At 42.7% G+C, this 24134-nt stretch overlaps 1 protein-coding gene across 1 annotated transcript; it reads left to right on the top strand.

Annotated features, from left to right (window-relative positions):
• Positions 1–1951: 1951 nt before the first annotated feature.
• CALM2 (calmodulin 2) lies at positions 1952–21925 on the top strand. Its single transcript, XM_056853641.1, has 6 exons — positions 1952–2078; positions 11056–11086; positions 17587–17730; positions 17802–17908; positions 20462–20597; positions 21297–21925. Exons 1-6 carry the CDS (start codon positions 2076–2078, stop codon positions 21323–21325), a joined length of 450 nt encoding a protein of 149 aa, XP_056709619.1. The 5' UTR covers positions 1952–2075; the 3' UTR covers positions 21326–21925.
• The last annotated feature ends 2209 nt before the right edge of the window (positions 21926–24134 follow it).

Here is a 24134-nt window from a genome sequence, read left to right as displayed (position 1 = left end):
TTTTTGAGCTGCCCTGAAAACCAGCATCATCTTCTCAGGTGGCTTTCCCCGTCTGAGCTGTAAAATCAATTGCCTTGCCCAGGAAGACAAGACCACGTCCCTGCCGCGCAAGCAGAGAGCATCACTCAGTTCCCTCCTTCCCTGTACCACACCTTTTCACCAGTGCTTTCCATAGGGGAAGGCTCTCGAACGCTTTGAGCCACACACCCCCACCCCATCCCTCCTGATGCACAGGGTGAGCACATGAAACCTCACATTGAGCCACAACGGAGCTGCATCTTCCCAAGCTTGCCTCGCCACTCTATACACACACATGACCCCAGCAGCCCTGTTCCCTCCTGCCCCACCCCCATTGCTCCAAAGCATGTGACCCTCCACATTTCCCACATCGGACACGTACTTCACGTGCCCTAACCTCTGACATTTGTGATGAGGCAAGGGAGAAGAAAGTACGCAGGGCTCTTCCGAAACACCCGAGAACGTGGCGCTGCCCGCTTCCAGAAGCAAATTCCCCTTCAAAGGCATGCTGGACTGCAGACTAATTCCATCCTTTTCACTAACCAAAACTAGAAAAGAGCAAGAGTCCAGTAGCACCTTCAAGGCTAACAAAAATATTTTCTGGCAGGGTATGAGCTTTCGTGAGCCACAGCTCACTTCTTCAGATACAGCTAGAACGTGAATCCATCTGTCTTTAAGTAGAGGAGAGTGAATTCAGACAAGCATTAGTATGTAAATGTTAACAGTATGTACATGTGAATAGCAGGCGTGATGGGATGAGGTGTGGTATGCAGAAGAGTCTGTGATGTCCAGGGCAGAGATGGGTGTGGAGAAATCAGCATTGGTAATGAGCCATGAATGTAGGTCTTTCTTCAGCCCAGGTAAATGCATTGCCTTTACTAACCAAAACTGTTTGCCCCTCCCCACTTCACCCGGCCCTCCAAGCGACTTCTTTTTGGTTTGTGTATCAGCCTCAGCCATTAACCCCCCCCCCACACACACACACACAAATTATGCCCCTATATCAAGAACCAGGGTATCTACCTCTTAACTTTGTAGAACATTTGAGTTCTTCAAAGCTTCTAGGTGAGGCTCTTCAGCCCACCTCTCCAGTCTACATCACCTGCCCGCTCACTCTTAGTAGGTGAACGTGCCCCGTTTTAACAGCCTTCAGACGCTAATTCGCTATGGGGATTGCACGATTACTCCTCCGCTGCTCAATTCCTAGTTTGTCTTCGCGATATTTCTTAGGCTCCCTAGTTTTCGTACTAGCTGATTTCCCTCGCCGCATGGGCCCTCCTCAGTCCTGCCCAGTAGGCTTTCCTTGCATCTTCCTCATCCGTAACTGCGGCCGAGGAACTTTGCAGAGGAAGCTCCAAACGCGCCGTCCTGCCAGCCGCTGGGCGCTCGCTGCGCCACCCCCCCCCCTCCGCCTCCCGGGACGCTTCTGCCCGCTGGCCGGCCCGGCTCCCAGACTGCTCAGCAGGGGGCGCATCACTCCCAGCTCAGACTGTGCGTGCCCAAGTGACGCATTGCAGGTACGAAGCCACCAATCAGCGGAGTTCGTTAGTTGTTCGTTCACTCACACGTCGCCCTTCCTCAATCTTCTTCCGCTAAACGAAACAGTTCTTTTCTAGGAAAAAAAATAACGGTTACGCCACTTCCCGAGTTACGAGTTTTTAAAGTTTTCTTCTTCTTCTTCTTTTAGCCTGTTTTTAAGACTGTTCCCCCTAGTGAGAATATAAATGAAATTCAAGGCGGAGGAGGGAGGTGTACAGAAGGGTCAGAACGGTCGGTTCAGTAACCGAGAGTAGGTAGCCGGATCTCGTTTTGCCTTGCGTTCTCTGTCGCGGCTACTGGGAAGGGGAGATAGCGGAGGGATTCAGAAGGGCGGTGAGGTGGTTTATGAGGCGCTGCCGGGAGGCGCGTTGCGCTCAGTGCGAGGCGAGGCGCTGAGCGGGCTGGAAGCAGGAGCAGAGAGTCCGACGGCGCGCCACTCCCGCCTTTTGTGCCCACCAGGCTGTACCTGTCTTGCGCGTTAGCTACAGTTACCGCCGCCAGGCTCGGCTCAAGCCACTATGGTCAGCAAACTCTAGGGGATTTGGGGGGTTTGAGGTACTGGTGTTTCCGGTGTGGCTGGAGGGGTGGTGGAACTGCGCGGATCTGGCGTTTATGCCGTTAGCGGGGGGCCGGGGGAGAGAGCGCCTGTCTTCAGGAGGTGGCTCGAGAGCAGGTGGGACGGAGGCGTGGGAGGCCGGCTTTGCGCGCGCGCCGTTTTTCTGTGCCAGAATTCAAACTGACGCTAACGGTTCTCGCCGACCCGGATATTCCCCCCCCTCCCGCCTCTGCGCGAGGGAGAGGTGGTAACGGTTTCCTTGTCGGGCGCGTTTAGAAGGCCGTTGGGGTTGTGTTGGGGGGGGAGAAGGTGGTGTTGCTATAGCAACCGAGTCGCCGCCGCCGCCCCTTTCACTGCAGCGTTCGGGTTCTACAGGGGAGTTGCCAGGGTCTCGAGGGCTCTGCTTCCGTGGCGCATCAAGCGATGGGGTGGAAAATTCCTTGCGCCAGAAACTATCAAGAGTAAATAGGGAAGGGCGACGGGCGGTGCCGGGTGATGCCGCCGCGAATGAAGCACGCCCTGCTGTTCAGGGTTGACCGGGCGCGCGGAGCTACCGGCGCCTTGACGGAGGAGGCTGGTCTCAACTGACTGAGAAGGGGAGGTGTAGCAGCTTTGGCGTGGGAAAAGGATCAGCGAGCAATCCTCAAGCGGCACCTTCAGTGTTCGTATTAAGGGGAGGGGGAGAGAGAGGAAGGCGAGGCAGATGGTGCGGTAGCTGCTCTTGGCATCCCAAGGACTGCTGAGAGGACTTCTAGAGCTGAACGTTGGGATGTCGCTAATAATGATGAAACCATCTGTCATCTTTGTTCATCCCTGTAAAGTTTTCCTGTAGCGTGTGACTGTGTTGAGCTGCTGTAAAGTACTCTTGAGGGATTGTAAGGCTGAGAGAGAAAAAAACAACCGGTGCCAGAAGAGCTACAACTTCCCCACCGAGGAATATTATGAAGCTGGCATGCTGAGAAGGGATATCTTTAAGGTGTTACCAAGCTGTTGACATGTCCTGCGATAAGGAGACAACTGACAATTGTAGGGGTATCCCTAAACTCCGATAGCATAATGCAGAGTCACTGCAGTTCTTTCTCTAGGATTGAACCTTCCAATAATGAGGATGGTGCTTCCTTGATCAATGATAACCTTCTGTCTCCCAGCTGGGAAGAATCCTCTTTAGCAGTATAATGCTTCTTGCACTTAATGGTTCTTGAAAGGAAAAGTTTTATGTCCATGTTTAGGAAGGAGCAAGTTGAAATGAGATCCTCAAGACATGGTGAGGAAATACTGGAGCTGGGCAAGAGCGGGACACTCAATACCCCTTCTAATCTGAGTTTGGTTGTAAAACTGATGCAAAGTTGTACTGCCTATGAAGGAGATGACTGCAACTTTAGCAATCAGGCCTTCATCTTAAATTTCCAAAATTAGTTTGGTTAATGTTTCTTTTATTCAAATAGGTTTGAATAATACTTTTATGCAATGACAGCTAAGGGGAATGAGCTTGTCAGTGGCCCTATAAATAAAAGGTAGCAGCAAAGGATAAATCTAGAAATGTGTAGTTAAGTGATCTATATCTGACACAAATCTGACAAGTGATCTATATCTGACCTCTCTTTTCTCTCACAGTTTCTAAACAACACTTTAGAGTCACATTCCTTCATAAGATAAACTTTCATGCATTTTGTTCCCCTCTCCCCTCCATAACTCATTATCCTAGGTCTTCATGTACCATGTCTTGGCAAATTTCCTTTGGCTTTAGGAATCAGCCTATTAATTTAGGCACAAGACTCATTTTTCAGTCTTAAGAATTTTGTATTTTAATGACCATATTTTCCAAATATACTTGGTACAAAACTTAATCCTAAACTCCTCAGCTTCTCATGTTTTTGCGAACTATGACAAAAGTGTTGTAGTAGTATTATAAATAAATATTGAATAACCTTGGTTGTTATTACAACAAAAATTTCTCTCCAACCCTAAATCTAAATTCAGTTACCCATAATTTCATTATTGCTTTAAAAATTCCATTATTTGAATATTGGAGTCAGCGTAGAAAGCTGCTAGTTAAGAAAAGAATTTATCTACCACTATGGAATAATGTAAAGGTAACATAACAAACATGGAGTGCGAAAGATGAGCAAGGAGCAGCTTTGCTGACACTGCTTGGAACGAGGGTGGGATTACCCCTACAATGGCAAGCCCATTGGGTAGCATCTTGAGGTTCTTGCGCTTAACTGTGGTGCTAAAGGTTCTAATAATTGCTGTGTGCTGTTAAACACAAAATGTTTGCATAAGTAATGGAAAGAACTTGAGGCACATGTATTTTATGCCACCCAGCAAAACATATTCTGGTGAGAAATGATAAGTAAGCTTTGTACTCTTATTGAGGATTGCTAAGACATGCTTCAGTGAAATTTTAAAGCACCATGGCGACCTGCTGCCTGGATACACCAAGCCCTGTCATGTTCAAAACTTGACCTGTGCTATGATGCCACTGGCTTAGCATCACCCTGTACTAAGACATACAGACTTCCTCAGAGGTACATTTGTGTATTAGTAGCATATTAACATGGCAATACTACTTCTTCAGTTTCAGCATTACTACTATACATGGCTTAATTTGATCATGGTGAGCTCTGGAGCATGGGAAGAATGTCTGTGTCATGTGCAGAACATTGCTCAACCAGTTAATAACTTGGAACCCACCAAGCCCCACAGGGGAAAATTATAAAACCTCACATAAGGTGTCATGTAAATGGAAGTGCATGAGGGGAAAGAGACCCATTCACTCAACCTCCCCCCAAGAAGCCCTGCTTACCAATTTTCTTCTGCTCAATAAGACAAGTGAGGAATGAACCTTTCACCACCCCTCATATATCCATTGAATACTTTTATTCCTGCTTCTTAGAGCCTCAGCATAGTCCATGTAGAATACATTCTTGGGAAAGGGCTTGGAGGGAAGAGAAGCAGCAACTGCAGTGGTTAGGGAGGCTAATCTAAATATTGGTTGCAGTCCTGCTGCCCTAGTTCTACCCAGTAACTGCCCTTAATGGACTCAGTTAATGGGAATAACCTGCAAGTTCATAGATTCCTGCAGAATCTTCTCTAGCCAGTGATTAAGGGATCCTTCTGCAAGTGCATTCACTTGAAGCCATGACAGCACTAGCCAGTGATGGCAATTAAGGTAGGGTGAGATTGTAAAATATCCGCGCGCCCCCCCCCCCCCCATTCCCCAGTTTCCTATAATGTGCAGGGCAGGAGATCATGCGCAGGTCACAAGTGCCTAGCAGGAGGGCAGAGTATATCATAGATTAACTGCATTCAGTATAGTAGGCCTGGGTGGACACTAAGCTGATCTCCTCCTTCTGTGTACAAACCTTTCATTTTCCTTCCTTTTGCTCATATGTTCATTTTCTGTATTGGTTCCACAGTTAGGATGAGGATCTTGCTTTAAAACTTAAAAAGAACTGCAGTAGTATAGCTTCTGTGAATAACCTTGATTTTTGTGGTGATCTAGTAGCGAATTGCTTCCCTTTGCAGTTTACCAGTCCACCTACCATGTGATGGTTTACCAGGGGATTGACAAACCTATATATTTCAGTTGTATTTTGTCTGTCTTGCTTAGGTAGCTGTGAATTCTTGAGCCGAATTTGGGTAGGAGGGCAGTTGAAGCCCTTCTCATTTTGGTACATAGGTTTAATTTGGTATTTCTTGATACTATAGCAGTTTGTCATTGTATTGGATTATGTTGATTCTTTAAGGAATTTACCTGTTACGCTGAAGAATGCAGAGTTTCCTGTGTGCAGTTCTAAGAGTGAAATGTTTTTTATGCTATATTAAGTATAGATTCTGAAAGACAGGGTTTCACTTCTAAATGGGTCATATTGGCAGCAGTAGATTTCTCCAGTTAACTTAGATAACTTGTGACCCTAAGTTGAAGCAAGTGTTCCAGCCGTGTATTGTTGCTTGCTGGGTGCTGCTTAACCTCTCTGTCCTCCAGTCCCTGGCAAATGGCTTATTAAGACTGATGGGTCACAAGTTGTGGAAGCTTAGGAACTATGTTGTTAAAAACCTTCAAGACCTAGCTGAAGGTCTTCTTATGTAGTATGAATTGTCCACTGGAAGAGAACCTTAGGACAGTCCGCAAAAGTTATAACGTCTGTGTAGCACAAGATCAAGAACCTTGTGCCATGTAATTAATTGCATGTGTGTGTTTAAGGTTTATTTCAACCACTGAAATCGTAGGGGAATACCTAACAGTGAAGTACGTCAAGAAAAATAGTAAAGATGGGCAAATGTGTCTGAGCCTCACTATTAACTTATGAAGGACATTGTTAGGCCATTAATGCATGGGAGCTTTCTCCCTCTTTTCTCCCAGGAATGCAGTGAATTGGCGAGGTCCCCACGCACGTTCTTTCCACAAGCGCGCGTTGACCCCTCTGTCTTTCGCTACATTCCCGGGAGAACTAATTCCTCTGTTATTGCGACTTAAATGAAAGTCGCGCAACAGAGGAAGGAGCTCGCCCATGCGTGCCGGGCACCCGGATGGACTCCCCACCGGGAGACTTCTGGGCCCTGGCAGCGGCAGCGGTGGCTCCTTTCCCTTCCGGGAGGAAGGCACTTCCCGGCCCCAGCAGGGAAAGCAGCAGCGGCGGCACCTGTTCCTCCCCCCTCCTCTCTCTCCCCCTCTCCCCACGTTCTCTCTCCCCCCCTCCCCACGTCTGAAGCTCGGTGGAGGTTTGTGGCGGCAGGAAGTGTGCAGACCTGGCCCGCCAGAAGAGGCTGCTGCCGCTTCCCCTCTGATGGGGATCCAGGCAGCAGGCTGCTTGGAGGTGAGCTTCAAACACTGGGCGGGGGGGGGGGAAGAGAGGGGGGGGAGGAAAAGGTGCCACCGCTGCTTTCCTGGCCAGGGCCGGGCAGTGACTTCTGCCTGGCGGAGAATTATGGCCCCCTGCATTCAATTTTTTGAATACGGGAACATAAAACGTGAGATACACCAGGTACAAACAAATTCGATTATGGCCATGCGTTAATGGCCTTAGTAAAATGCATATACCATATTTATAGTTGCATGAAGATATCCACTTGGCGACATGCAGTTATGTTTAGTGTATTTTAATTGTGCTTTTCTCCCCAGTGGGGACTCAAAATCACTTTAAAAAGACAGTGCAGTTTAAGCAGATTTAAGTAAAACACAACATAACAAAGTACACAGGCAGCCCTTTCCCACCTCCTCAGCGGCTTTGTGGTTGCCTTGGAGCTAAAAAACCTTTTTTTTAAGTTAAAAAAGGGGGTAAATGTCCCATAACAAAAAGCAGGGCCACACCACCAAAAGGTGGCGTAGCCATGCCACCACTCAAGGGGGGTTCCTGGGTTGAAAGGGGCTAGGAAGCTGACTAATGTCAGCTCCACCCTTTGGAATGCCTCAGGGGCCAGCAGAGCTCTGCCGCTCCCCAGATGCCGGTGTGTTTGCCCCCACACCAGTGTAGGTGCCACCTTATTCCGTGATAAGGTGGCACCTATGCTGGTAAGGGTTTGGAGCTTTTCTCCTCCCAGGAATATGCTCAACATTCTTAACTCATGTCCACTGGGTTAGTGCATCGAGGCCATGGGCTAAGAAGCCCTTGGGCCTGTGCTCCCAACCATACCCAGGCTTTAAATACCTGCAGCAGGATCTTACAGGCTTGCAGCTTTCTTCCCACAGTTCTCTCCTAGTGAACAGCTGCAAGGAAATGGTCACACTTGGACTGGCCCGGCCGTCTTATTCTATTCTTTTATTGCATCACAGAAGGCTTTTTATGCTCACCCTCTTTCCAGTATCAGTATTAAAGCCATATAAACACTCTGGGGAATCCCCATTTCACTTTTAACAGAATCCCTGCATATTGTAATAAATGGAGATGTATTCTGGGACACTGAACTTCAGACTTTCCAGACCCAGTACTTGCTGAGCATAAGACCTTCTGAGTTGGAAGTATATGACAGGAAGTCATGAGACTCCAGTTACATGGTCAGAAGAGGGGAAGGCAGTGTTATGTCCTCATAAGTGTGAAGACTAGGGATGGGGACAGCAGATAAAAGTTAAGGATGGGAAACACAGGCTGGAACAGCTGTAAGCTACAGCCACGAAATGACATTCCTTCCCTGCTGGTCCTCTAGCCATGCATGTAAAGAGGTAGGGTAGTTACCTGCTCTCTATCCATGCAAACAAGGTCCTTTCAGAAGGTAACAAAAACAATGGTTTTTTAGGGCCATAATACAGCAGGTGAGATTCTAGAACCCACCTGAGGGTCCTGACCCACTATTTTAGGATCCTGTTCAGGCCCATGTCAGACCCACTTATCGCCCCATCTAACCTAGAGCTGGTCAAAGAGTTCCCAATGTTCTGCTGTGATTTCCAAAAGTTGAACTTGATAATAGCTGACAAGCTTGTCTGCCTATGAAAGAACTGATATCCTGGAATTCTTAAAACTTTAAGAACACACTGAAAACAGCTGTTAAAGCATACTCATAATGGATCTTCCTTTAATGAATCTCCCAGGCAAAATCTGCCAGGCAAAATCATAGAGATGGGCAGTTCACTATCCTAGGAAGGATCACTGTGATAGGCTCCCAGACACAGAGACTTGCTGGTTCTATACTAACTAAAATGTGGTAAAATTACATCTTTGAAAGAATGTTAACTTATGCTTTGAGTGGTTATATAATGTCTCTGAAAATAACATTTTAATATACATAACTGGCTTCTGAGGCTGAAACAGTTTAAGCAAACATTTCATACTTGGGCATGTCAATTTCAGTAGGCAGTCTGGTGACCAATCTGTATGTGTCTCTTGCTTGATGAACTCACGTTCCAAAATGTGGGACTGTTCTAATTAATAGGGCAATGCAGATCTTAACGATGAATGCACATTTTAATGCTCTAGTTGAAGTACAATGGTATAGAACTCATCTGACCAGCATTTTGTGATGGTTTTGGAAAGTTTTTAGAGTTAAAACTTTGTTCGCTATGATCTTTAAGTCTTCACATACCGTTTCATGGAAGAATTACAGAACACTCACTAGTCATAATATTGTTGAAGGCTTTCACGGTCAGAGTTCATTGGTTCTTGTAGGTTATCCGGGCTGTGTGACTCACTAGTCATGTTGCCATGCTTTCTTCTGTAAAACATACGTAAACATACCTTGTGAATCAGTTGCCTATGTTTTAACAGTGATGTATTTCTAAGTTGGTATATCATATGCACCATAATACTGTATGTAATTCAGTGCAGAATGCAGATCAAAAAATCTACATGCTTGGGCCAGCAGAGAGATGTCCACAATCCTTGGAGAACTTGTTTGCATAAAAATCCAAAACTAGTATGGAATTACCCCCCTCCCAACAGTAGAAGTGATCACAACTTTAAAAACCAACTGATATCACATGAGAGCAGTCAGCATTATGGACTAGATGGGAGAATATAAAAGGTGGCAGTTGGAGAGTGAGGGTAAAGAAGTGGGACCCAGCAAGGGAGATGGCATTTCTCCTCCCACGTAAGTCTTTGTGGATCCCCTTCTTGTTAGGCTTTAATTTCCAACATTAGTCATTCACTATAGAAATACAGTTATCACACTTTTCAAAAAATTTCAGTTGAAAAATAGTAAGGGACAAGTGAGGACACAACAGAGGACATTATGTGGCTAGAGCATTTTATAGTCTGAACTTGGTTATTGTTCCCTGTGCATTAGGAGTAATCCTGTTGACTTGTGCCACCACCTATTAAAAGTGGTTGTTTCTAGTTATTTGTTATAAATATAGAGTCTCCTCTGTTGCATAATTTCATGCAATAAACTGCCTGCATTTACTGAAAAACCAAAGATTTATAATTCAAGGAATTTTATGATGCTTTTTAAAGATTCAGTCAACACTATCTACAAATAAATTCAGATGATTATCTCTGTGAAACAAGGAAAACTATGCCTGTAAAAATATGGATTTCTTCAGGCTACAAAATACTTTTTTGGGGTTTTTTTGTAATTTAAAAAGATGTTTTTAATTTCATAGCATGGAAAACTGTTAGGGAATACCCTGCACTATTGCCTTGTCAAGCCATTCATACATACAACATTATGGTGGACTGGCTAAGCTTTATGTTCAGATAGTTTAAAGTTTGATGGCAGCTATCCAGAGTGCAGCTTTTTCGTCTAGTAGTTTAATGACATACTTTGGAATATACCATTTGCAATAACTGATCTCCTGAAACAAGTTGAACAGATTTCTGCTATTATTTATTGATGTATTTTACAAATTTTCTATCTTGCCTTTCTACCGTCATGATGCATTATTGGTGCTTTTCTGAATAACCTGTAACACTAAACCATTTAAACCATCCATATTAATGCTATACTTCTTATTCATTTATTTGTTGATCATGGCGCCAGTATAATATTCACTGGAATGAATGGTTTAAAAGGCTCCAGTTCATCTGTCAATGCATGTAAAGAGATGGCTATTCATCAGAAGCTAGTAAGAGAAGTTCTGCACGACCCTCTTAACTTTTGGGCAGAGGCCCCTCCATTGCACAGAATCTGCTTTGGCAGCAGAAAGCAAAGATTTCAAGAAAAACAGCCTTTTTTCAAGGAAAGTACTTCTGCCTCTCAAGAGGATTAAAAGCTGTTGTGAACTTGCATTCCTTTCCAAAACGCCATTACTTGGAAAGATAAGCTTGTTCCCAGCTGAATTTAAATGTCTGTCAAAACTCACCTCAGATTTCTAGCATCCTCTATCTGCTTTTTCTTTTGTGCTTATCTTCAGTCTGAAAGATTATGAGCCTGAGGACAGGGCTTGATTTATGTACGTACATCGCAAGTTATTGTAGGCAATCTAGAATAATTCGGCATTTTTTTTGAGCCAGTGACTCTCTTGATGCTTATTTCCAAGGTACTAACTTGACTTTTTTGATATTTTGTAGGCTGATCAACTGACAGAGGAACAGATCGCTGGTAAGATTATAGACTTGTGTGAGATTATCTTGATGTGTAATTGATGTAATTGCATCATTGAAGTAACCTGTAATTAGAACACTTTGGGTTCATACTTGGCTACCATGTTATTTCAGTAATGCAGTAATGTAGCTAAGATTGAACTGTAATAGACTTGCCATTACAGTCTTAACAGTTGCTTCTTATTGTGTGCTTACTGAGCATTTATTCCATAATGCTTATTTGCCTGTAATATAGTAAAATACTTGTGTGTAATTTTTAGAGATTGTAAAATAATGAAAATACTAGAAGTTTTTTTTTCTTGTGCATCATCTTGATGTGGCCAGCGAGTTCAGACATTTGGAGCCATAGTAACTCATCAAAGATGGCGACCAAACAATGCAGTCTTGTGCTTGTCACCCTTAGTCAAATATAAGATTTTAAAGGAAATTGTTGTATTTAAAATTGCACTTATAACATTAGTTTCTCATGGGAGATTGTAATAAGCAGGAACAGGTTGCTAACCTGACTGAAATACTCTAAATGTTCATGAACGTTACACAGTATGCTGGCTTAATTTTGATTCTAGTTGCCGTATTGGTTGTGCTCAACCAACAATTGCATTCTAGCTCAAGGAAAAGGAAATAATTATGTGCTACTATTCTTTAAGGAACAAACTTATTCAAAGCTCTATTATAATGAATGTTGGCTTTCTACAGTATTCAAGAATATATATAAAAGCTTAAGTTTCACTATATTAGCTACAGTGGTACTGCTAATGTATTTTTTTTTTTTACTAGCTGTGTCCTGGATAGTATCCAGTGTCCTCAAACTGGGTACACTTTGTTAAGTCTCTTTAATTAAAGAGTGATTGACATATCAGTGGAAAGGAGCCCAACAGTTAAGGGCCTGCATTTTCTGAGGAGAAGCAAGATAAAGATTCCATGGAGTCAAGCGTTTAAATTAATCCAGTGGCAAATGACTTAACACTTTCTGCTCTACCAATGGAAAGTTGTTATTGCACAATAAACAATTATACACAAAAAGTATGGGAAGCTTCTGTGAGCCTTCTAGTAGTCCTGGGGGGCAAACATTCATTGTTGTGGAGGCACTGAAGTTGTCTTTGAGAGGGGCATTATAGTATTTGGGACTGGCAATAAGACTTTCTGTCTTTTTTGAAGAAGAGAGCCATGCTGGCTCATCTTCTACCCCTTTCAGGCTAAAATAACAAGTGGTTCACAAAGTTGGTCAATTCAAATAGTGTTGGTCTCAGGGCACTGAATGTAGAAGAGACCACAAATGTCTCTTAAGATTCAAGGACAGCACCTGAGGTGTAATAGGAACCAGTGCGGTGTAGTGGTTAAGAGTGCCGGACTAGTATCTGGAAGACCTGGTTCATATTCGTATTTGTGCCATGGAAGCTCTCTAGGTGACCTTGGGCCAGTCATACTTTCAACCTAACCTACGTCACAGCGTTGTGAGGATAGAATGGAGGAGAGAAGAATGATGTAAACTGCTTTGGGTCCCTGTTGGGCAGAAAGGCAGGGTGGAAATGAATTAAAAATGATGGGTTTAATCCAGTATACCCACCGGACAATCTGAATTTATCCATTCCCTTCCTTTAAGAAACCAGAAGAAGTGCTGTTGGATGGAAGGAATTCAAGCACTGAGTGAAGTCTTCCTTTATAGTTTGCTCCTTTCCCCCCACTCCCCGATTCTGCAATTACACAATATTGATTACAAATGGAGTATACATTAATCCTGGGTAGCAACAATAAAGGAGCATATTCTGAATAGGTTAAAGATGATTTAGGGAAACCTTTTCATTCTTCTGTTTTCCTTATTTTAGGTGGAAGGAAAGCATATGAGAGTAGGCGTTTTTTAAAGGAAAGGAGGCTATATTAATAAATAAGTCTCTTCTGCCCGAATAATGTTGCTTGATATTTATAGTATGAGATCTTTTCAGGCAAGAATGTTTGGCGGATTGCAGCTATTTGTTGGTTGAAATATGCATGCTGCAAATTATCAAAGTGACTTCTTGCAGGTTCCAGGACTGACCCTGCTCTAAGCGATGCTGAGTTCAGAAGTTTTGCCACACACAGTTGTGCAGCTAAGGAAGCTTAAATATTTTAGTCAGGAGTGGTGCAAAGCCATTAGAAAAAACTGTGAAGGACAAGTTTAGTGCATAAAAATATATTCATGCAACAAGCTTTCATTCATGTGAACTATAACATGTCTACAATATGTATATAAAACTGGAAGACTATGAAACTAGAAACCGGACTAGGAAAACAATTATGCTTGTATGTTAGCTCTAGATAGAACCTGGCAACCTGCCAAACTAGGGGAAAGTGCTAGAATAAGAATGTCTGGTGTTAGAAAATATAGTAATGGTATAAGAATTCTAGTGGTGATCGAGTGGCTGTAGTTATCTCTGGATATATAGCCTATTTTAAGGAAAGGAATAAACTACATGTAGTAGTGATGCTGTATGTCAAAACTTTGAGTCATGTTAAACATAACATTTGTGACCATGTTGCTGCTAACAACTGAGAAGAAATACTAGATGAAAGTAATAGCCTGTAGCAGGATAGATTTGATTTAAATCACTAGTCAGTAAGATTATATTTAAATCATGGTTTTCTACATAAGCAGTATTTCTCATGTTTCATTCAGGCCACCAAGCCTTGCATTTCTTTGTTGCAGTGTTGCATTTTGCACACATGCCTGCCTTACCCATATGTAGAGGAACTTCATTAAAATATTCCCAAACTGGGTCTCTTTTACAGCCTGCTGCCATCACAGGTTTTCTCCTCCAGGGAGAGAATAATACGATAAACTTCAGGCTATACACACAAAGATCCCAAGACTTGTGGAGCTCCAAAGGTTTCACTATCATTTTTACTGCTTGCCCCTCCCTCCTCACACTTAGCTCCTTATGCAGATCTGTTCCATTCCAATCAATCTTCTATTCATTGGACTTCTTGAAATTTAGCAATTAAGAGGTAAGGGGTTGATTCTGTGTACATAGATTTGCAAAGGAAGAAAAGTTGGTTTTTATATGCTGACTTTCTCTGCCACTTAAGGAAGAATCAAACCAATTTACAATCACCTTCCCCTCCCCACAACAGGCACCATGGGAGGTAGGTGGGGCTGAGAGAGTGTGACTAGCCCAAGGTCACCCAGCTGGCTTCCTGTGTAGGAGTGGGGAAACCGACCCAGTTCACCAGATTAGCATCCGCCGCTTATGTGAAGGAGTGGGGAATCAAACCTGGTTCTTTAGATTAGAATCCACTGGGATTAAGGTCTTTTTCTCAGTTATGTTTATTTTATAACATTTTTGCCGTGAAGAAGCATGTTATCTCTGTAAACACAAATTCACAGTTTTGAGAACTGCAGAACCAAGCATCTGTGTTAATGTCTTCTAGATAGAAAAATTGCCCAAAATAATCTTACAGAAACCTCTGGAAGAGTGTGACATTATGAATGGATTAATGGAATTCATTTACCAAAAAATGTAAACATTGCATCAATATACAGCCTCATGCTGCATAATTAAAAACAAATTCTTATTTCATGATGAATAACGTTTGGACTATAATGGCCGGGGGAGGGCTAGAAGTATGAAAAATAAATAAAATAGAGAATGATATTAAGATGGATTTTTAAATAAAATGCTTCTTGAAGAAAAATTGATTTAAATTAAAAAATTGATTTAAAAAATCATTGATTTTTATCCACTTTGTCCTGTAGTCATTTCCCCCTGCTGCATCTATCAGATGATTTTTTTTATCTCCATCAAGGCAGCCAAAAGAAGATTCTAAAGGGTAGCTAGGTTAGTCAGTTACAACCAAGAACAGCTACATATTATGGCACCTTGAATTAAATGTTTTATTGTGGCATAAGATCATGCGTGCTAGATAAATTCATGTGTAGATGAATTCAGTGTCCTTGTTTACCAGTGTTCTGTGTCTATATACAGAAAAAAGTACACTACAAATGAGAGCAGAAGAGTTAATATATAATGAAGCATCACTCATTAATACGTGCTTTGGTTCAATAATTGGACTGCCATCTTAAAGTACATATGACTTTGAAACAGCCAATGAAACAGATGGTTAGAACAAGTATTCCCGAGTGGCTTTACAGTAATGGTCAAAGCACTGTCAAACTCAATATGTAGGACTTGAAAGCAGTTGTATTTAATTTCAGAGGAAGGATTTCTCAATACAGGCTAAAACATTGAAGGGAAGAATTAGAATAAAATCCAATCATGACATTTGGAGGCTCTTTAAAACCTGTAGAGTGTAGATAAAATATATACAATAACCTAGGTAGGTTAGAAAGAATGCCACAGTCCAAAAGGAAGCCAGCATGGTTAAGCACTTTGAAGTAAACAAAAAACCTTCCTCCTTAAACGTGGAGATTTTGTTCATAGGAGGAAACTAAGAGTAGAAACTCTTAACAAAACAAATATAAACAAGTTTGAGCAAACTGCTAAAAGTACAGAACCCACTAACAAATTTCTTTAAATACCTTGGGAAATGAAGCCAGCTGGGAGGGAGCTGGACCTTTGGATGAAAGGGTTCTGTGCAGTTCTTAAGCAAGTGAAAATCTTTCCTAAAGAAACCCACATCTCTGAACCATTACTTTCTGGGAGGTTATCTAAGGAGCCATGCACTAACTGACAGCTGATACTGCCAATATACAAGTTCCAAAGTAATATAGTACTTGGGCTCAGTTGTATAAACAGGAGTACTTAAAGAATGTTATCAGCTGGAAAGTAGCAAGTATAAAATGTAATTTGTAGATCCCCTGGAACTTCCTGTAAATCTTGCCAGTGTAGCTTCTGACTCAGGTAAACTGAATGTTAAAACAAGAATGGCAAATATAAGAGCAAACCTTATCAAGGAACTTCTGTAAGGGGAAATACTGCTTTACTGACCTTTTTTGGAGTTGAAGTGTCATCAAGCATGTGGATGGGTGTTGGGCTAAGGATAGAACATTATTTTGGTATAAAGTGCACCCTGCTGACACAAGAGGCTTGTTCCTCTTCTGGAACATGCTACCCTTACCTAAGTGTGTGAGGGTATGACCCATAATGCACTTGGACTTTGAAAAAGTGTTTGTTCCTTGCCAAAGGCAGAGCTCCTATGACATAAAAGGACAGGTTGTCTTGTGAGTCAGTAACTGGATAAGAAGAAGAAGAAGAGTTGGTTTTAATATGCCGATTTTCTCTACCTTTTAAGGAGTCTGAGTAGCTAACAATCACCTTCCCTTCCTCTCCCCACAACAGACACCTTGTGAGGTAGGTGGGGCAGAGAGAGTTCAGAGAGAACTGTGACTAGACCAAGGTCACCCAGCTGGCTTTATGAGTAGGAGTGGAGAAACCAACCTGGTTCACCAGATTAGTTCACCGCTCTTAACCACTACACCACAGAAGAGACAGTACTTCTTTCCATTTTGGATCTGTGAGGGTCCTGTATTGGTCCATATGGGCACTGGTGCTAGAAATCTATCTGTGAAACACTCTGGTGGATCCAAGCCAACACCTGTATGTATGATAATGGATGATTTGGATAAGTGTGGTTTTTAGTGTTCAGTTCATGTTGTCTCATTCAGATTGATAGGATGGAGCCAATCGTTTTCCAGGGACCCTGCTTTCAATCTAAGGGGCTCTTCCTTCAATTGAGCCACTTTAAGTTGGAGGAAGTCTCCAAACTTGAGTCAATGGGAAAGGTGGGGTATAACTACTTTAATAAACTTTGCTCTGTATAGTGATAGAATCGGGGTAAGAGCCACCAAATACCAATACTGGGGAAAAATACAGAAGAGAGCAACAAACCAACATGCTTGTCTTCTCTGTGAAATATCTGACATGTTTGGCCCTTTTTACTTTATGGGTGGGAGGTTTATGAAATCAGGGTTGTTATAGAGGAAAGGGGGACTTTTTTCCTTCCCCTCAGTGCTGGAACTGCAGGTTACTGAAAACTGGCAGTTTGTTAGTGCATATCTAGCATATGGAGTTCACGGCTACACTGTCACTGGCTTAAATTACATTAGAAACATAGGAAAGTAAAATAATAAATTCATAAGCAGCTGTTAGCTCTGGCTTAAAAGACTTCTATGTTCAGAAGCAGCATATCAACTGAAAAAGGTGTTGGGGGATATTAACTTTCATTCCCCCTACTGGAGGCTTCCTGAAGGTAGTTGGCTGGCCACTGTTGGGAATAGAATGTTGGACTGGGCTCTCTTCAGTTTCAACCAGGAGGACGGCTACATTCTTGGAAGTTGCTTTTTGTCCAAACTAATATCGAGATCAGATCTGAAATTAACTTAATTCTTTCTTTGTTGGTAAGAAATACTATAAAGGGCAGTCAGTAGACAGAGGTACCCCAAATTGTATTAAAATCAGTGGCTTGTATGCTCTAAATGTAAATAGTTATGTATGTATATAGTTGCAAAAGTAACTTGTGCAAACATTTTCAACTTGAGCTACTTATAATCTTTCTGTTCTACAGAATTCAAAGAAGCCTTTTCGCTATTTGACAAGGATGGAGATGGTACTATAACAACAAAAGAACTGGGGACAGTGATGAGGTCACTTGGGCAAAATCCAACAGAAGCGGAATTGCAGGACATGATCAATGAAGTAGATGCTGATGGTAAGCTTTAGCTAAAGCAGTTCAGACGCTACCATTCAAAGTGATTTCTGTTAACAGCTTCTATTTTACAGGCAACGGGACAATCGACTTTCCGGAGTTTTTGACAATGATGGCAAGAAAAATGAAGGATACAGACAGTGAAGAGGAAATTAGAGAAGCATTCCGTGTATTTGATAAGGTATTCAGTTAGTTGTGTGTGTGTTGGGGTGGGGAGGCGTTACCAAAGGACAGTTGGTTGAGTCCCCAAAGAACAAAAGGTTTGGTCCACCAAACCATGAATGACATTTGTTTATTTAATTCATTTATATCCCACATTTCTCCCCAGTTGGGACCCAGAGTGGCTTACATCATTCTTCTCTCCTCCATTTTATCCTTACAGCAACCCTGCAAGGAAGGTTAGGCTGAGAGAGAGTGAGTGGCTCAAGGCCACCCAACAAGCTTCTGCGGCATGAGTGGGGTTTTGAATCTGGGTCTTTCAGATACTAGTCTAACACCACTGCACCACACTGGCTTTCTAAGTGTATGGAATAGTTCTGTCCCCCTTGGGATGTGGCTCAGGGACTGTAGTGAGAAGGGGGAATGGCAGAAATCTCTCTCATGTAAGGTCTTGCTCCACTTGTAAGTGTGTTGATGCAAGAGTGGTTGGCAGTGACTTCTGACTCCCCTGGAGGTGCAGCCTATGCCCCATCCCACTCTGTTCCTAAGTTAGGGAACTGCATATGCACCTTAAAATTCAGGCATTGACCCTTCTACTCTAAAGGAGAAAGTTAGGTTTCATACGTAACCACCTTATCTGATGTAACTGGCATAGTTTTGTACTAGGGTGCCTATGCTAGTATACAAAAAATCATGCATTGGAGACCCTTAGATGGGGCAGTTGTTGTAAACTCCTCATTGGGGAGAGATGTGATGTAGAAATAAAGCGAGTAAAGATAGCAAAAAATGATAGGGAAAGAAATGGCTACAAGATGCAATGGATAAACCAGAAAAAATTCTGCAAAGCATATGGTAACATCAAACTTTGAAAATGACTGCACAGAATACTGTCTTGGATCCCACCAAAACTTACAGCAGGCAGTAGGATTTCTCTCCAGAAAGCACAATTTGTTTGCTTTTCTCCTTCCTTCTGCAGCCCAAAATGCCTCCTGAAATGCTGCTGTTGAGGGATTCCCAGGAACGTTTTGGGCAGAGTTGAAGGGTTGCTGGAGGGAACTGCAAAAAATACCTCCTTCCCCCATCGTGTGCATAGGTCTCCCTAGGATCCAACTCATTGTCATGCTTGGTAGATCTATGAAAATATTTCAGTTTAACTTAATTTTTTTTTAAAAAAAACTAAGTGATACAAAGAGGCTAAAATGCATCTCTCCTGTAGTTTTAATACAGCTTGTTCACTGTAAAACTTTAATTTCTAAAGCTTTTGTGTAACTGCAGTAACTAACTAGAAATGTTATTATCCGTTTCTGTATAAAGAATATTCTTGTGGCATTCTCTGCCGTAAATAGGGCTCAGTGCAGCACACAATTGAAAACCAGCTGAGGATAACAGAATATCGAATGTAACAATATAATACTGTATAGCCAGGTGCTTCATAGGGCCGTCCATTCATAGCTGCCACAAATATTAGATTTGGTTTCAAGTTCCGAATGAGACTTGAGCCCATACTTGCAGCTAGGGAACTGTCTAGTCTTACAAGCTCTTAATAGCCTTGTGTTTGGGCTAGCCATCAACTGCATCGTATTACTGACACAGGTTATAGGCAGCTCTGCTAGCTGGTCCATTAAAAGTCCAAAACCACTGAATACCTTTTTTTAAAGACCAAGCCAACATTAAAATGACAAGTTGCTTACTGACTGGTCTTAAGGTATTGTGCTACTGAAATACTTAGATCATATTAGTTTGTGGAGCTTAGATTGCATCTGATTTAGAAAGCATTTATAAGAAACTTACGTATCGTTTACATTTGGTTAAATGCTGCAAAACTAAATTCTAGAAATGAGCAGCCCAGTCCTAATGTGGGGGGGGGGGGAGGGGATTGGAGCCGGGGTGACTGCAGTCCCGGCATTCGTGCCACTTGCTCTGGCTAAACTGGCACAAACGCCAGCGCTGGAGAGCCTTGTGGCAGTACAAGCCTTGGGTGCCAGTGCAGCCTCGCTGGCAGCATTTTTCTGGAGCAGAGGCTTGCGCTGGTGTCAAAGGGGGCAGTCCCAGGGGTGGAACTGGTGTTAGTCAGCTCCCAAAGCCCTTTCAGCCTGGGTATACCAATTTTTGCAAGTGCCGAGTTACACCTGCGAAGAGTCAGGTGTAGTCCTGTGGAACTCATAGAATCATAGAGTTGGAAGGGGCCATACAGGCCATCTAGTCCAACCCCCTGCTTAATATAGGATCAGCCTCGACCATCCTCTGACAAGTACATGGCAGCAAGCTGCTCAGAAGGCGGTGCGACTGTACCGTCTCCAGGCCCAGGGTCAGTCTTCCCCTTAGGATTGCACTCTAAGAGTAGTATTTGCTTTTCTATTACCTAGTAGCTAGGTTTAGAGGTGGAAGTAATGCAACTGAAGCTTCTGATAAATGTAGCTGTTCATTTGGCTGTCTTTTGCATGTACAGCTGATGTAACTGACCATAGTCCTTGTTACACCCTTTTAGAAATATGGGGTAATACATCTTGTTCAAATCTGAATGTAGCAAGTCTATTTACACTGTTAACAAAGTGACTTTAAACCTGTATTCCAGGATGGTAATGGCTATATTAGTGCTGCAGAACTTCGCCATGTCATGACAAATCTTGGAGAGAAGTTAACAGATGAAGAAGTTGATGAGATGATTAGAGAAGCAGATATTGATGGTGATGGTCAAGTAAACTATGAAGGTAAATTTCACTGTCTTAACTGTGTGTATGTATATGTATATATATGCACACTTCCCTAAACCTACTAATTAGGTTGCAGAACTGCAGCTGTTTTCATATGTGCAGCAAGACCTTCAGGCTTTCCCTCTGACTATAGGTGCCCACACCTCTGCAAATAGTGATCCTTGAGGGTTCTGTTACCTTCCCATACTATAGTCCATGACTATTTTTCTGTCAAATTTAGTTGGTGGTTGGCCTAATCACAAGTTCTGTTGCAGTGCAGTTTGGCCACCTACACAGTTGTAAACTTGCCAAGCTTCTGACTGGGTCCAGAACGTTTGACTGAGCAACAAAACTAATAAAATTGTCTGAAGTCCTAACACTTAAAATCTGTTTTACCTTGGATGGCTAGTAGGTAGATCTTAGAAATCTTTAATCTAGGTGCACCTGAGTACTGGGACTATGGTCAACAATGGATGAGTCTTCTAAATTGTCATTGCTTTTCTTTCTTTCGCTTTATATGAAAGAATAGCTAGAAGAGCAAAAATGCTAGAAAATAAAACCACTGTAGGCATGCATGCATTGTCCATAGAGCTGGCAATGAGGATGGTCTTGCCATCCCGGCTGGCACTGATCACCTAGTAAGGCAGGTTTTATAGCTCTTAATTGGAACACGTTGCAGATATTTCTGAATAAAACTTATTCTTTTTCTCTTTCCAGAGTTTGTACAAATGATGACAGCAAAGTGAAGACACTGTACAGAATGTGTTAAATTTCTTGTACAAATTGTTTATTTGCCTTTTTCTCTGTTTGTAACTTATCTGTAAAAGGTTTTCCCCTACTGTCAAGAGAATATGCATGTATAGTAACAAACTCATTCCTCCATGTTTTCCCCTTTATCTGTCATTCTGATATTTTGGGAAAATGATCTAAGTAACAAATGTTTGCATGTGGCTTACTCTGGATATTTAAGCCCTTCAGCACTTCTACAGCTAGATGGTGTTGGTTAAATGAGGGAACATCTAGGTTATGCCTGTTTAAAATTAGTTATTTTAGGAAACTTAGCATGTTGTTGAAATGTAGTCTTAACTCTGTGTGGACTATGGACAGTCAACAATATGGAACTTAAAAGTTTGCACTATTGCAAAACGGGTGTATTATCCAGGTACTCGTACACTATTTTTTGTACTGCTGGTCCTGTACCAGAAGACATTTTCTTCTATGGTTACTATGCTTTTAACTCTTTTGTTCAGCCACTTATTTTCAAAGAATCTGCTTATGGCACAACTTGCCTCAAAACCATTCCAAGTTGTATATTTGTTTTCCAATAAAATATTACAATTAACCCATATTGTTTCTGTGCACTTTTGAATTTATACGTATCTGCTTTTAAGGTGTTACACATTGCAAATGTTAATTGAAATGAGGGAGGAAATGGTCCATTGGGACCCTTATTCAATTTCATTCCTTTCCACTGACACCTGTGATACTCATAATTTAAAGGAAAGCATTTCTGTTGTCTGGCTTAGGTGCACCTGTGTGTGTGTGTGTTAAGTGCCGTCAAGTAGCTTCCGACTCATGGCAACCCTATGAATCAGTGTCCTCCAAAATGTCCTAGTTCCTTCTAAATTGCATTAAGTGTTAATAAATCTGCATCTGTATTGCCTGATACTTCAGTGACTTGAAAGGTGTGACTGATTTCAGTGAGCAGCTCTCTAATGATTTGCAGGGCCAGATCTACATTTTTAAGGGGGGGGGGAGTATAAAATGATGCCCCTGTATATTATATACATGTTTTTCTTTATATATATATATATATATGTCTATAATCAACAATTTTAAATGATAGAATAAATTATGTTGTCCTCTCTGAACTGCTAATGAATAATTAATGTTTGAATATTCCCTTAACCCCTCTGCACACAAAAACCCAACCCAAAGAGAAAGTTTTTCAGCCTAGCCTTTTCCTGGACATGACATTTTTTTAAATACAGCATAGTTTTGACATGGGAAACACCAAACACATCACATACTCCCTTGCAGCCTGATAAAGTACAGCCCAAGCTAAAATGACTACACTGAAATATTGTAGTCACTGGAAAAGACTCAATGGAAAAGTCAATAATGCTAGGAAACGTTGAAGACAGTAGGAAAAGAGCAATACCCACTATGGGTTGGATTGACTCAATAAAGGAAGCCATGGCCTTCAGTTTGCATTACTTGAGAACAGCTGTTAATGAGAGGACGTTTTGGAGGTCAATGATTCATAAGTCAGAAGTGACTTGATGGCACATAATGCATGTGAACAGGCCCTTGGCTCTTGTCCCCCTGCTTCCCAAGGTGTGAAATGAGGCTCTTTGGGGAAGGCCAAGCCTATCAGATGAGAGATCAGGTTGTCTTGTCTTTGTCAAAGCCAAGCATAACACAACTCCCAGTTTGAAAGCGGGGGGTGGGTGGGTGGGGAGTCAGCCTGTCCTCTTCCCCTCTGCTCCATTTGACTCCAGGCTGCTCCAGGGTTTGCAGCGCCTCATCATAGCACAAGGCAGGGGCGCATCAGGCATTCTAAACTGTTAATGGTCACTGGCCCAAAAACTCTTGTCCCCTATGAATGTTTAGAATGTGCCCTAAGCTCCCCTCCCAAGAAGTATCCCTTGCCCAAAGCCTACCTCAGCCACTGTCAACATGCGGTCCTTGAAAGGGAGGCGGGAAGACAAGGAATTGGAGGGTCCTGCAGGTGGAAGAGTGGAGGGTACCTCAGACAGGGGAAGGAGGGAGTTTAGTGAGGCCAAGGAAGGTTACCTGGGGAGTCTGTCTTCCACTGCATAGAACTTGACATTTTGAGTATCTCCTCAGGAACCTTTAGCTCCTCTTCCTCTTCACTCGCCATAGTCTCGCTCGACTAACAGGTGCTGCTTCTACCTTGCCAAGGGCTGCGACTCCCCTCTGAGGTCCAGTGTCTCCCTCTCCCTTGACCACCCCCCACCTAGCACCAGGCTAATGGGGGAAATGGCACACGTGCTGCAGAATGAGCCGTCTTCTGTGAAATTGAGCCTCCCCCACCTCTCAGCAGGAGCCTAATTGGAATGGGGCACACATGCAGCAGGATGAGCCATCTCTGCTGAGCAACTGAGCCTCCCCCACTTCCTGCTGCTGCCCCTCTCTGCCTGCCGCCCGGGGCATCTGCCCCCTGCCTGCTGATCTGGCCCTGATGATTTGTGAGGACTGATACCCCGCATACAACTTTTCACTGTGAAGAAGCCACTCTTGAAATCAGTAGCAACTGATGATTACCTTTCACAAGGTGAACCTTGAGTTGTGTTTACCAACTGCTGTGGTAGATTTCAGTTTTGCCTCATTCAGGTGCTAGGAAATTTTGGCATATTTAAGAGCACGCTTCTATGCCCTGCCTGAACTGAGAATGTACCTCACAATCCTTTGCAATAAACATTTCTTAAACATTGAAAGGGTGTATATAAACAAGTAGGGTGTATATAAACGGCTGTCATAGTGAGGAGCAGAAATCAAGGCAATGCAAAGAAGCAAAGGTTATACCAGGGT

Source organism: Euleptes europaea, chromosome 7 (assembly GCF_029931775.1).
Source record: "Euleptes europaea isolate rEulEur1 chromosome 7, rEulEur1.hap1, whole genome shotgun sequence".
NCBI classification, from domain to species: domain Eukaryota; kingdom Metazoa; phylum Chordata; class Lepidosauria; order Squamata; family Sphaerodactylidae; genus Euleptes; species Euleptes europaea.
Note: the sequence above shows the minus strand (reverse complement) of the source record. Positions and strands in the feature narration are given on the sequence as shown.

What these genes read in the sequence shown, in the direction of transcription:
- CALM2 (XM_056853641.1), top strand. An exon ending in GACAGAGGAACAGATCGCTG is followed by an intron (nt 11,087 to 17,586) that starts GTAAGATTATAG and finishes TCTGTTCTACAG; the next exon opens with AATTCAAAGAAGCCTTTTCG. An exon ending in CAATGAAGTAGATGCTGATG is followed by an intron (nt 17,731 to 17,801) that starts GTAAGCTTTAGC and finishes TCTATTTTACAG; the next exon opens with GCAACGGGACAATCGACTTT.